Source organism: Diabrotica virgifera, chromosome 7 (genome assembly GCF_917563875.1).
Source record: "Diabrotica virgifera virgifera chromosome 7, PGI_DIABVI_V3a".
Taxonomy (NCBI): domain Eukaryota; kingdom Metazoa; phylum Arthropoda; class Insecta; order Coleoptera; family Chrysomelidae; genus Diabrotica; species Diabrotica virgifera.
In genome coordinates, this window is record NC_065449.1 from 121,320,178 (window position 1) to 121,335,229 (window position 15,052).

The following is a 15,052-nucleotide window of genomic DNA, read 5'->3' on the forward strand; positions in this document are numbered from 1 at the left end:
CGAATACCAAAAAATATAAAAGGAGGTTCTAAAGTTATGGGTCCAGGAAATAAGGGACAAAATCTACTAAACAGCCTCTAACTCTCTAGATGTAGTATATCTAGGACCGTCTCAGTTACCGCTTTTCGCCATTCAAGTATTTTCGTTTCCCAATGAATCACTCATCTATTTGATTATCTACCCAATGTATATTATTAAAATCTATGTATTTTGTATATTTTTGTTAGATTTTGGAGAGTACAGAGTAATATCAAAAAAATCTAATCGACATTCATAACGAGTAAAATAAACGTTATTTTACTAGTTCAGTAAAATAACGACGCCAACGACGTTCGTCGTTGTCAAAATACAAAAAATATGAATGAATTAAACAAAAATGTTGTTGCTTACTAAAAAAATTCTTCTAATAATTTGTTTAATCTGACTCATGTATATCGGCAATTCAGTAAAGCCGTCCCAGGAACGCAACACATAAATATTGGCAATATCATTTTGAAGTCTTCTACTATAAAATGTATAATATATGTCTGAATTGCCGATATACATGAGTCAGATTAAATAAATTATTAAAATAATTTTTTTACTAAGAAACAACATTTTTGTTTAATTCATTAATCATATCATATTTTCAATATCAATATTTTCAATCATATTTTTTGTATTTTTATAACGACACCCGATTTGGGCGTCGAAACGTTAATAAAATCATTTTTTTTAGTAAAATTGTGGCTTATTTTCCATCAAAACTAGTTAATAAATTACCTAGACAACAAAAAGAAGTCCGGCAGATTTGTTGGAATCTTATTGTCATACTTACTTAGCAAAGCATGTTAATTTGTCGTTTAAATTTCTGGCAGTAAATTTCTAACAAATACTGGAAATTGACTAAATGCTTTACTTATATTATTAACTAAATACTTTATTATGTGTAAAGTAATAAAAAAACGAAGCTTAAAATAAGACCTTGATATAGTTGTTTATATACAAGATATAATAATTTAGAAAGAAATACCAACATAATTTACAAACTTCATAATTATTGACTGATTTATATAAATTAAGGGCAGATAAAACTATAATAATTTAAAAAAAATTTAAGTTTGAATAAGAATTGGCCAGATATTTTCTGCGAATTAACAATAGGTTCCTAGAACTTTCCTCAAAATCCTCTAGTCACAAAAATGTTTAAAATTATGTTATTTTGTTTATAAAACCTATAAAAACATTTAGATGATATTTTAATAAATTTAAACTAAACGCTATTAAAATAGTTTTATCGCTATAAAATATTTTAATGGAAATTTCGTCTTCCAGCTTGGAAATCGTAAAAAATATTATTAAAGATGTCCGAGGTGTATTTCCAAATATCAAACATAAAATGTTGCTAATTTTATTTATGGTTTATAATTGAGAAATATAACAATTAAAACGTAAAATGCTACATTAAATAGCTTCATACCCATATTATGGAACAAGTCATTCATAAACTAATTAAAAACAAAAGCGGTTGATATATCAAAAATTATCCACGTAAATATAATTAGGCATAAAATATATGTAAACATTAATTTGCGACACAAACATTTCTGTTGTCTAATTTCTATTTTGTGTTTACAAGCATCTCAACCATTTATTTTAATTATTTTGTAAATTTATAAATATTTTAGTATGGCAGAACATATAATTTTCATATTTTAACAAATACGATTAACACATATTATGTTTTATTTTAAAATAGGTATGTGCCCTTTAAAACTAGCATAATTTTTTCAGTTCAAGGAGCTTTGGTATTTTTTTCATAGATTTCATTGGTAAATCATACTAATGTTCATGAGTATGTTATTTAATGTTATTTGAGCATCCAAACTATTTGATAATGGTATAATAAAAAAAAACTCGAGGAATTACACACATCTGTAGAAAAAACCCAAAAAACAAAAATTATGACTAAAGTTCAAGAATATATTATTTACTTAGAATAACTAAATAGATAACAAAGACCAGAAAAGAAAACAAAAAAAACTAAATAGATAAAATAGCCAGACCATATTAATAAATTAATTAATAAAAATGGGATTGGTCGCATCTGGAAAACTTTTACATCATTAATACCAAAATATTTTCTGTAAAATTAAATTCAGCAATATTAAATGTTGTTCTGATATACGGAACTCAGAAATGGATAGGCACAGGAACATATTAAAGAAAACTGAAAGATTCATGGAACGACAAAGACGTCACTCGATATGATTTAAAACAAACTAAAATGAATGTTGGACTGTACAAAATGATGGATATAATGTTTATATGACAAGAAGCTTTTATGTTGCTAACCACATGCTGCAAAAATCTTTAAAAGTTGTAAAAGCATTAAAAGATCCAAAAAGGTTATTTACAAAAAGTTTAGGCAGCTTTAAACTTCACATTTTAAAATTAGTTAAAATTTAAAATTTTTATATTTTTTAAATGGAGTAACCTGTAATTTATTTTAGATTTGAAATCTGTTTTGCGTTTCCGTCATAGCAATATAAACTTATGTATAGCCTGCTACAATTGGTGTTTGAAAAATCATATGTTAGAGCAAACCGTAAAATTATAAAAATTATTAATTTCTATGTTTCACAAGTAAGTCAAAATGAAAGTCTACATTATTTTCTTGGTAATTTTAAATGGATCCCCAGTATTTTATATCACTATCAAAAGGTAGGTACGATCACCGTGCTTCAATTTTTTTTAAGACAAGTGATTAGTATTTTTAGATATTTTCATGTATCTAAAATCTAGGTAGACAAATCCAAATCTTTTAAATAAGACGACATGCAGACGACACAATACTAATCACCCAAAGTGTAAATAATTTACCTTGTATGCTGCACAAATTATTTAATATAACTGCCAGAAAATAAAACATGTTAATTTACCCAAAAAATACAAAATGCATAATAAGAACAGACAATAATTTACTAAGATGTAAATTGGAACTAGAGGCTCAGATGATAGGAAAAGTGATAGGGTTTAAATACCTAGGTATCACACTATTTAGATTCGGAAAGCTCAAAGCAGATGTGGAAGATCAAATGAAGAGCTCCAGGTTACCTGAATGAAACAATATGGATAAATAATAATATCCGGAAAGAAATGAAAGGAAGACTTTAGAAAGCAGTCATTAGACCAATAATGACGTCCAAAGAGGACAAAAAGAATCCTAGAAGCAGCAGAGATGAACTTCTTTAGAACGATCTATGGTAACACACTATTGGACATAGCTAGAAGTACAGATATAAAACGAAGATGCAATGTGGAAAAGACGATTAGTGGTAAGACCCCGAAAACGATGGAACGACAATTGAAAGACTGAAGGAATATTGAAAAAATAGACAGAGTCTGTTGACAGAGTCAAATAATCTACGTGCATTTGGGTTTACCTTGTGATCGATTTAATGAATGTTATCAAAATTAATCACTTTCACAATTTTTAACAAATTATTAAAAACTATAGTGATAGTAGATTATTGCTTTCATAATCATCATCAGTGGTGCTAGTTGAGCCTCGATCTTCCTCAGTCTATTTCGCCAGTCGTTTCTCCTATTCATCGGCAACCGTTAGTTATAGTTTGCTACGCCGATCTTCCTCGCGTCCTCGTCCACACCGTCCCTCCATCACAATCTTAATCTATCATTACTTCTAATTCTTACTATTACTATTAACAGAGTTCGTTTGTGTATATAAAATTGATTTTCTTTTGACACATGTCCAGCCTATCTAAGATTACCGATTTTTATAAAGGATATTACATCTCTACCAATTATTATTTTTTTATAATTCTCGTACAATTAAAAATTATATCGTATTCTCCAAATACCCTTCTCTCATATTTTTAAATTATTCTTAGAATATTTCTTTCCAAGATCAGCAGGCGGTTTGCTCTCTGTTTGCTGTCTGTTTTGGAGATGGTCAATGATTCTGATTTATATGGCAGCAGTGGTAGGATTAGTGTTCTATATTATGTTCATATTGTTGGCAATGATATTTTTGTATGTCTTGTAACAAACTCTATTGTAATATTCTATGTAATAGCTGTATATTCTGTGTAAATAAAAACACCCTTCATATTAGTTTTAGATATGGGATGAACTACATGCTCACATATTGAACATGTACTGTAAAACTAAGTTGGTATTATAAAACTTGATCAATTAGACTAATAAAATAAAAAAAAATCAAAATGTAATTCCGTACAGGTTAGAATAAATTTTATATCAAAGTTTATGTGAATACAAAAGATATTTTCAAAAAAGTATCCAAATCATATGGGGAGATCATTGTTTAACTAATTAAAAAGGGGTCATTTTTGCACAATATTTACTTTTTAAACTGCTGAGGTAATTTACATTTTAGGTTTTTAGGATTTTTTTCTACAAAGCTGAAGGATAAATCTTTTACCTAAGATTTACTAAATTAAATTTGACCCCCTATTTATTTAATTAATCATATATAAAATGCAAAAATCAGATTTGCAAAAAAATATTGTGTGCGTTTCAAATAAGCACTATAAATTATTTTATTTAATAGGAGAAGTTGCGTCACGTTACCAGTATTAGGCAAAAAAGATTGGTTAAAAAATGTTTAATCATATATGATATATTTAATTTGTATATTAAATGTTACTATACATATTTTCAATTCCAAAAACGCGGTTGTTACCAAAAGAATATAAATCTGTGAAAAACCTATTACTTTTATTTTTATGTATGTTTTTGATAAATTTATTACTTAATTCAAATTTCAATTTAACACTCCTTTAAAATGGCATTTGAAAATTGTTCTAATTTGTTTATAATTTGTTTTTTTTTTAATAACGTCGCGGAGACTAAACAATTTGAAATGCTGTTCTGATAATTGGGTCCCTAGGAATTTTTCACTAGTTAACACATTTGTTTTGTCATTTTGTCGTTTTTTTTTCTTGTAGTAAAAGATATAGCTTTGCTTATAGAGGGGGTTTCATTAAGAATGTCCAATCTCTGAGTTGTAGATTCTAGACCTCAAAATATCAAGATTTAATCAAAATCGCTTAAATAAAATTTGGCTCCTTATTGAATTAGAAGGTGTTTTATTTAAAAATAAAAAAATTTCTCAATATTTAAAACTATTCGACGTATCCTTTTCATACTTGGTAGAAAGAGTAAATACTATACACCCTATGAAATTGTGTTAAATCCGGCTATTACCAGACGCGTACGACAGGTGACAGTAAATGGTTGACCCTTCCCAAATTCTACGTCACTGGCGAAATTGTCATTTTAGCACAATTTTTAGATTCTCCAATACTCTCTATGTAAATAACATCCTCTTTACTCGTAACGCTAAAGTTATTAGTTTTCGAGATATTTGAAGTTAAACATGTACCGACACAGTTATTTAGTTATTTTGATTACTAGGTATATTGTGCCGCTTAATTTTTAAATTTTAAATATCTCGAAAACTAATGATTTTATCCTTAAGAATGAATAATAATATGCTCTTCAGCCTTAACGATAAAATCAGTAGCTGTCTAGATATTTGGAATTAAAAATTAAGCGGCACAAAACATTAATCAAAATAACTGTGCCGTTACATGTTTAACTTCAAATACCTCGAAAACTAATGACTTTATCTTTACGAGTTAAGAGTAAGTTTTTTACATAGAGAGTATTGGAGGATCTAAAAATTGCGCTAAAATGGCAATTTAGCCAGTGACGTAGAATTTGGGAAGGGTCAACCATTTGATTTCCCCTGTCTTACGCCTCTGGTAATAGGCGGAGACCTGTATTTAACATAATTTCATAGGGTGTATAGTACCTACACTTTCTACCAAGTATGAAAAGGATACGGCGAATAGTTTTAAAACACTGAGCAAAAATATTTTTTAAATTTTTAAATAAAACGCCCTGTAACTCAATACGGACCCATATTTTATTTAAGTGATTTTCGTTTAATCTTAATATTTTGAGGTCTAGAATCGACAACTCAGAGAATGGACATTCTTAATGAAACCCCCTCTATAAACAAAAGTATATCTTTTACTGCAAGGAAAAAAAAAAGAAGAAGAAAAAACGACAAAAAAATTTGTTAATTAGTGAAAAATTCCTAGGAATCAGATTATCTGAACAGCATTTTAAAATGTTTAATCCCCGCGACGTTATTAAAAAAAAATTATAAACAAATTAGAACAATTTTTAAATGTCATTTTAGATGGGAGTTAAACTGAAATTTGAATTTATCAATACATTTATCGAAAACATACATAAAAATAAAAGTAATGGAATTTTAAACAGGTTTATATTCTGTTGGTAACAACCGCGTTTTGGCAATTGAAAATATGGTAACATTTGAAAACAAATTAAATATCTCATAAATTATTAAATATTTTTTAACTAATTTTTTTTACTTAATACTGGTAACATAGCGCAACTTCTCCTATTAAATAAAATAATTTATGGTGCTTATTTAAAACGCAAAAAATATTTTTTTGCAAATTTGATTTTTAAATTTTATATATAATTATTTAAATAAATAGGGAGTCAAATTTAATTTAGTAAGTCTTAGGTGAAAGATTTGTCCCTCAGCGTTGTAGAAAAAAAAAACAAAGACCTTTATTAATATGTAAATTTCCTCAGCAGTTATAAAAGTAAATATTGTGCAAAAATGACCCCTTTTTAATTATTTAAACAATGATCCCCTTATATGATTTGGATACTTTCTTGAAAATAATATATCTTTGTACTCACCTAAACTTTGATATAAAATTTGTTCCAACCTGTACGAATTTACATTTTGATTTACATGTAGTGTAATCTTATTTTACTAGCCTACAATATAGTCATTTATCGTTTAGCTTTAAATATATCTATAGGAGTTATAACATCTGTTTGAAAACGTTAAAACATTTGACTATATGTTTAGACATTACGCGTTTTTGAAAATATAACACTGTAGGTAAATTTCATTGTAAAATACACTAAAGTAACATACTTATGCCATTAATAGGAGACTAAATTGGTTTGTAAATAATATTATGTGTTAAAGTGTCAAAAATAAAACGATGAAATTGATTTGAGAATTTGTATTTCTGCTGTGTTACATAGTTATAACTTTAATCAATGTTTATATCTTTCTATCTGGTTGAGCTGAAAACAAAACATCCAGGCGAATTTACCAACAAAATAGAATAATATAGTAAGATGAACAATCGTATTTAAAATTTACGCAAAATTCTCGAGGCCGGCCTTAGCAGGGCCTGCCCGGCTCAACATCGTGAATTGCAGTCCCGGCCGCGAGCGAGCACGTATTTACTACGTTCGCAGCCCGGCGGCAGGCCAAGGGCACGAGTTTGATTTGGTTTTCATTTGTTTGGGCGCGCGCAACTCAGGAAAAGTTTGCTTGCGGTTACAGGCCCGCCTGTGGATGTCGGAGTCACCATGTATGTGCTGAGTATCAGCTCCGTCTCGGAAGTTTTGATGGTATTTACGCCTTCCATTCTCTATATCTATATTATACTTGATTTTTCAGCAGTTGGACATTTCCCAGAGTTTCTAATCGAGCAATATTTTATTACTAAGAATATTATATTATGACAATATTTATTAACGTGACTTTTTTTAGATATTCTAAAACATTGTGTAATTTATTTTTCTTCGTTATTCCCATGGATAAGTATAAAATACATTCTGTCTCTTAATAAAAATACAGTGATTATTATTACTTACATATCGTTTACCGGTTGATCCTGTAGTGATCCTTTCCCAAATTAACATATTCCTTTTCTAACTTGGCTACAACGTACCGAAATCGAAGATGACTAACTAGTCTGAAATACGTGAGTATATACGGTTGCCTTCCACCTTTTCATATACATAGTTTCTTTTGTATTAACAATTTACTTTGCGAGTTTTGCCTGTTTACTCAACATTATTTATTATATAGGTAATTATATACCTGGCTTTATTGGCTTATTCATTACATCGAATAAGACCACAATCATTGTTTACAGCCTTGGAGAAATATATTGTGTATTTTATAAAAACTACCTTAATATAATTACAAAGATTTACAAAATATGCTTTTTAATAAAGTTTGCTTGATTAGAGAAACACTCTTCTTCTTTTTCTGGGGAATGGCCCTCCACAATTGGTGTACTTTTTGATAAACTTGATCGCATCACTAATGTACGATGTGTGTTGCAACCCACATTGACAGTCTTGTGTGTATTTTGAGTTTCGATAATCAGTAAATATAACTATCGATTTCTACTTGTATCTCTCTGTACCATAAACTAATTCATTATAACAATTTATTTATCTTAGCCTGGAGAAAAATGCAAAGAACAAAATATACATATATAGAGGGTAATTCTCTGGGAGTCCCAACGAGACGTTTTAAAGACACTTGACATACTTAATATCTAAAAGTTTAGAATATGGGGTTTTTACATACACTCAATTAATCTAAAATATTTATAGCCTTCTACTACTTCCGGTTATACTGGAAGTTGACAAAAACTTTTTTATTGTAAATCTGATACCTTTTATATTATTAAGATTTGGATGGAACACCTGACAAGAGTTCTCTCAATATCAGATTGTGCTATCTTGCACTGAGTGTTTAACAATATTATGATCAATTTTATCCTGAAACGTAAACAGTATAAATTTTTTCAGTAAAACAGTAACATCTAGTATTTGACACGCTGTGTCGTTATAAAAAATAAAATTGTAAACATGTTGTTTGCAACGAACATTTTTCGAGTGTCGTATTATGTATAGGGATGTTTTGTGTCAAATAAATCGGACATTATTTTAGAATAGGATTGGTAATATTCACGTAAAACACTCGCTGTAAAGTAGCATAATATTATATTACGAGTATTCTCAGAGGCTTGTTCTATCGAAACGTTTAACATTATACTTAAGAGAAGAAAGTATCTTCATTATATTTAAGGGTCAACTTCCTGTATAGTTTCCGGTAGGTGGCTTTAAATATTATAGATTAAATAAGCATTTTTAAAATCCCCTTATCTCAAATTTTCATATAATAATTATGTGAAGTTTCTCTAAAACTTCTAATTAGAAGTTGTAAATGTATATGCATTTCATTAAAAGGCTTTGTTTACGTACATTTGTTATAATAAATTTGTTTTGGCAGCAGTAGGTGCCTACAAGATATGATAGTTGCAAGAGTATTAATAGCTTGTAAGGGTAAAAATCAGTCGTCATCTTGTTCTGTAATAAAAAATATCGTTCTTTTTCGAAGAACTAATAGTAAAGGTTTTAATTGCAAATCAGTTAAAGCAAAGGTGAACGTTTATGAAGTGTTGGATAAATTTTTCGAGGGTAAGTCATGGAACAAAAATATTTTTTTATCTACACACAAAACCACATCCATCGCGCAGGAAAATATTTTGTTTCAAATAATTACTGTAATATTCTTTGTATTCAGTTTTATAATAAAAGCTTTTAGTTTTTTTTTTTTAGGTTGGTTTTTATGAGAACGATAAAGTAAAATATGTTTTGAAGAGATTTAAATATTAATTATAGACCGGTATCGCACAAAACAATTTAATTAGAAAATTGACAGAACATAAGTTTAAATTGTTTATGTCACTTTTGCACTTGTGTAATTAAATATTTTAGATAAACATGTTTAAAATTATTTCAAAAACGTTTTATGTAGTGCAACATAAATATAACAACTTATTGATATTAGTTCAAAATTTATAGATCAGTAAAATAAATAAATTTTGGAAGTTGTTCTTAGAAAATATCTTGAGTTTATATATCTCATTGGCTTAAAAAATACAAGAGTTTATATTTAATTCCTCTAAAATGCAATGAAATTATTTTAGCTTCGGAAAGTTTTAAATTCTCTAAAATTATTTCGTTTTTAAATTGAAGGGTATAATATTCATTTAAATAGGTATTATCAGACCAAATAAAAGGAATTTTAGATATATTTAATTAATTTGGCACCGACAGTTCAGCGTAAGGATACCTTAATCTTTTTTATTACATTGTTGATGATTTGTGATATATTTTCACAATCGCAGTGTCCATTTAACTAGCGCAGGGATTTGAATTATTTGTTCTATTTTGCTAGTTGTTGTTCCATAAAACTTTATATAATCCATAAAAATTTATAAGCATAGTCGTAAAATATTTTGTTTACTCCACACACTAAATTAAAAGTACTTATTGTCTATTGTTCATTTCAAAGAGGTTCTTGGGATTTTGAGATCTTTCCTAGATGTTAAATAGTTAGGAAATTGTAACAAATATTTCTTCCTATTTCTCTGCTACAATAGCGTTAAATAATAAATATTATTTTTATATGGCATTATTTCACAATTGCTTGTATTTAAAATTACATTTTATAATTGTTGATGTTTCGATTCCCAATCTGAAATCCCAAAATAAGAAGGTTATTACGCATATAGTCGTGTATTTCTTGACGTTTGACAAAAAAATATTGATAGACTACTCACCCGGCTTTCAACAGGCACGTAGCCTTTTTGAGGTGTTTCACCTTCGGACTGATATTAAATTCTTATTTGTTATGTATTTATGTGTTGCGTATTTATGTGTTGTAAGACTTTTAGTATTGACAACCAGAACCTGCTACATTCTACTAAATAAACAACAAAACTGTTGCTGATTCATCAACAAGAATGTAAAGACAATGACGGATTAACTGAAGGTCAAAGATACATTATCAATAGGTTACATAATATACAATACATAAACACACAGTATACAAATACAAAACACATTAATACAAACCAAATCAAAATATAATATCAAACCAAAATGAAACAACTTAAAACATGGGATAATATTGTAATAATATAATATTATGCCTACCCTACGAGCCCGAGTGAGCAGCATGTCAAAGTTGTGGTGAATGTGGACACAGGAATAGGCGGATAAACCCCTTTAATTACATTTTAATTTTTTTTAATGCACAAGGAAAGGAAAGATTTTTCCTGTAGCTGTCTATATACTATCAACAACAAAAATATTTAATGAAAAATCCTTTGTAAAAGGTATAAAAATATTTGTTAAAATCAGTTTAAGGGCTAGATCACAGAGAACGTTTTCGATTCTTTACAAAATAATCATCTGTGTTAAAACAGGCTAATTGCAAGCTGAGCCACCAAAGACATACTAGGGTGAGAACCCTTTAAATGGTATATAATTGTATTATAATCGCATATTTGCTTAAAATTCCATGTGATGAATGGTATGAATTTCCCCATTACGTGGGTTGCAAAGTGAGTTGGGTGGGTTGCGAAGTCACGTGATGGGGAAAGATACTTTGCCGAAGGGCATAATTCTTTATAAATACCATCCATCCTATGGAATTTTTACAAAATATGCGGTTATAATACAATTATATACCATTTAAAGCGTTCTTACCCCGGTATTTCTTTAGTGGCACAGCTTGCAATTAGCCTGCTTTACCACTGACCAAAAAGCCTGCTTTCTGTACAAAATCGAAACGCTCTCTGTTATGTACTATTATGTAGCCCTTAAAGGGATTTTAATAAATATTTTTTTGCCATTCGATACATATTTCTTATTTTTTTTTTTTATTTTTTTAAATCTATTTCCGGACTTGAAATCTATACGTCAAACAATTATTATAAAATGTAATTTTCATTAGTATCTATCAATTGTAGCTTGATCACATAAATATAATACTCGTATTTAACTTAGTCACAAAAAAGTTTCAGAATTAAAAAATATGTTAAATCATTATACCTGTTTTATCTCATTTCTATTGAACACAACAAACTACATTATGTACAAGGATGCTTATATTTTTCGTGCAGCTACTCATACAAATTATATTTCACAGTGTTACTGCATCTATCTCCTTCAATACGATGTGTCAGTAAATTTGAAAATCACTATAAAGTCCGAAGGATTTATTTGTCTCATAAAGAAAATATATAAGCATCCGTCTCTGATTTCTATAGATCTTATAAAAATTGCTTGGAATCTAGTCTAAATTAAAAATTTACGCGTTTTTTGCAAGTATGTAAATATGACTGTACGTAAATATTTGTGCCAGATCACAATTCTAGGGATCATAAGCTAGAAGAGATAATCTTAAATTTGCCCTTATTTTAGTACAGTTATACAGCTTTATTATACTTATATTTTGAAGTAGATACTTCTAATGATCTAGTAATATACACAGAGGAGAAATTTAATTACACAAGTTGGCAATAGGAAGCAAAAGAATTCACAAATTTTAGTAACTATAAAACGTACCTATTTTTAGTAAAAATCAATTTATAGTAAAAAATATTAACTATTTTTTAAATACATTCAGTCTTGGCTTACTCTAAATAAAAATTATTAAATAAACTAAATATATCTAGCGCATTAATAAAATTTATTATATATTTTTATTTTACTCCACTGAACAGTAAAAGATATTTTATACATAGTTACAGGTAAGATGATAATTTGCTGTGGTCGGTGTTTTTCTTATTATCTAAAAGTGTAAAACTTGAAGATGAACCACATACTAATAAGTCTTCACACTTCCTATATTATAGCATATGGAAGGCATTTTGCTAAAGTGCATGCACTGTATATAGTACTGGATTAAAATATGTATAAAATATCGACAAATTTAAGGTAATTTGGTTATATTAAAAATACTGTTATTATTTTTCCTGATTGGAAATGTCTTATTATAATATAGTATTCAATTATCACCGTTTATATTTCCTTTTTACCTTTCATTTATTCTTTTTTATTTCGGATCCATAAAGAATATTTACTTAAATACCTAGCCAGTTTTTTTTCTTTTAAATACCTAGTATAATTTTAGTTCAGTAATAAAGGGTATATTAAATTATAAAATGTTTAGTTTATCTAAAACACTGAATTTTGTAGACCGGTAACCAAAATAATCCAAAATAAGGAAATTTCTTTGAGACAAATTGGCTTCTTACATTTTTCATCTAATTTAAAATGTAGAAGTGCTGTGTAACTGTAAGATCTATATACCTAAAGCAAGTACAAAATATACCTAAAGCAGGTACAAAAGCAAGTAGACTGACAGAATGCCTAGTAACACTACATAGTGACACCAACATAATAACACTGAGATAAAGCCAAGAATTTATAAAGCCAGTACGATCAATAATAGGATACAAAGATTGCAATGGGCCAGGCATGTGAGATAATGATAATAAGGGAGATGAACGGTCTGCAGAAGTCCAAGTTTTATAGCTAGTTCTTGGTGAAAAATCTTTCCTAATGAGTCATAGTGTTCTTTATAATCAGTTCCGACGTGGGTGGATGGTTTTTTGTGCTTGAATCCGTATCGGCGTTTGTCGTTTTGTACCAGAGGGTCGATAATATTCTTCAGATAATTTCTAGTTGTAATAACCTGATCCTGAATGGTAAGTTGGAAACCCTCCATCTCGAGAAACATCGCTCCTGATATCAACCGATATTTATACGCTGTATTGTCGACATATTTTTGACTGACCTCATTGAGATGCCACCCATGCAGAGTTTTGCCCATCCAGCTGCGCAATTTTTCTTGCTTAGATAGATGGTTTATGCGCTTTTCTTGGTCCCTCAGCTTAGGTGGCGTTGTGTCATCTACTGCGTAGACTGTGCGATGTTAAGTTGATATCTCAGCCTAGGCCTGAAAATAAATTCTTAAGTTAGCAATTTGTTTACCCAATTGCTCACTTATGTCCATTAGTCCTCTTCGCCTCAGATACCACGCTAATGTTGCTCTCTTTACTGCACAGCGTGGATATGTTTTTGTGCCTCTGTGACAAGGTATCTTACTTTAGGCTGAAGATTTTCTAGATCCATTTTTGACCACTGTCAGTATATGCTTTAAAAATATAACTATATTATCATCGATAATATAGTTACTTTATATATTTTCAATATACCCATAACCCGTTTGTACGGCACTGAATCAAAGGCCTTCTTGTAGTCAATGAAAAAAAGGTACCTTTTTTGGTGTATGCCTGGTTATAAATAACTGAGTCGATAATAAGTTGTTCTTTGCAACCCACGGAACACTTACCTCAACTTTACTGTTAAAGTTATATGATAATACCAGCGAAAGTCTTGCTTTAATAAAATAATTAAATATTGTTAAAAACAAAACCTTATTGGGACCAATTCTCTGGTAACACCTTCGTGGTTTCTAAATTTTGCAAACCAACGAATTACAGGAGCAAACAAGGCTAAGGCAGATCTAAGAGCATCTTACTTCTTGCCTATCCAGCGCGGTAAAATTCCAACGAAATTGATAAACGATAAAACGATAATTATGATTATTTACTCTATGATAATATTTAGAGCACAGTATTGGTAGACACGCCGAGCTACACAGGATGTGACCAATATGTACAGAGTTGGAAGACAAGTAATTGGGTGATACTGAAATGTATCTCGGGTGTTTTTTTGAACCTTTGGTATTAAATAAATGGTTCCGTGAAACTCATGTATTGATATTATTTCTGTCAATTCTTCGGAACCAACTATAATTGACCGTATATTAATAAGATTGGTATTCCAATCGAACAATATCCTCATTTGGAGAAATACTTATAATTAAGTTCTTGTCTTTATTTTGACGCCTACGATAATTGACTACTTTCATTTACTGACATTAAAATTTGTCCAAAATCTATGTCCAAAGTCATAGACGTCATTGAAAGAAGCTGTGACTTATAATGGAAATGGGCTGGACACGTTGCCAGAATGAAGGATGGAAGATGGACTCGCAAACTAGTTGAATGGAGACCAAGAGTCGATAAACGTAGCAGAGGAAGACCACCAACACGATGGCAAGACGACTTCCGAAAGACAACAAAAAACTGTATACAGAAAGCACAAGATAGAACACTTTTGAAACAGGGGAGGCCTATGTCCAGCAGTGGATCGAGAGAGGCTGATGATGATGATGATGACATTAAAATATTTATTGTTGACGTCAATGGTATTAATAAATTTAAGTACATTTTACATA

General features: G+C 29.4%; 1 protein-coding gene across 4 annotated transcripts in view; it reads left to right on the top strand.

Moving 5' to 3' along the window:
* Window positions 1–15,052, top strand: part of LOC114334919 (gamma-aminobutyric acid receptor subunit beta) — a 609,053-nt gene that overhangs the window by 236,909 nt on the left and 357,092 nt on the right. Inside the window, exon 3 of one of the 4 annotated variants that reach the window (XM_050656322.1) lies at window positions 7,433–7,500. The exons of the other annotated variants lie outside the window; for them this stretch is intronic. Within the exon in view, the coding sequence (XP_050512279.1) occupies window positions 7,433–7,500 (68 nt within the window). The remainder of the gene's footprint in view (window positions 1–7,432; window positions 7,501–15,052) is intronic. 4 annotated transcript variants of the gene reach the window in all.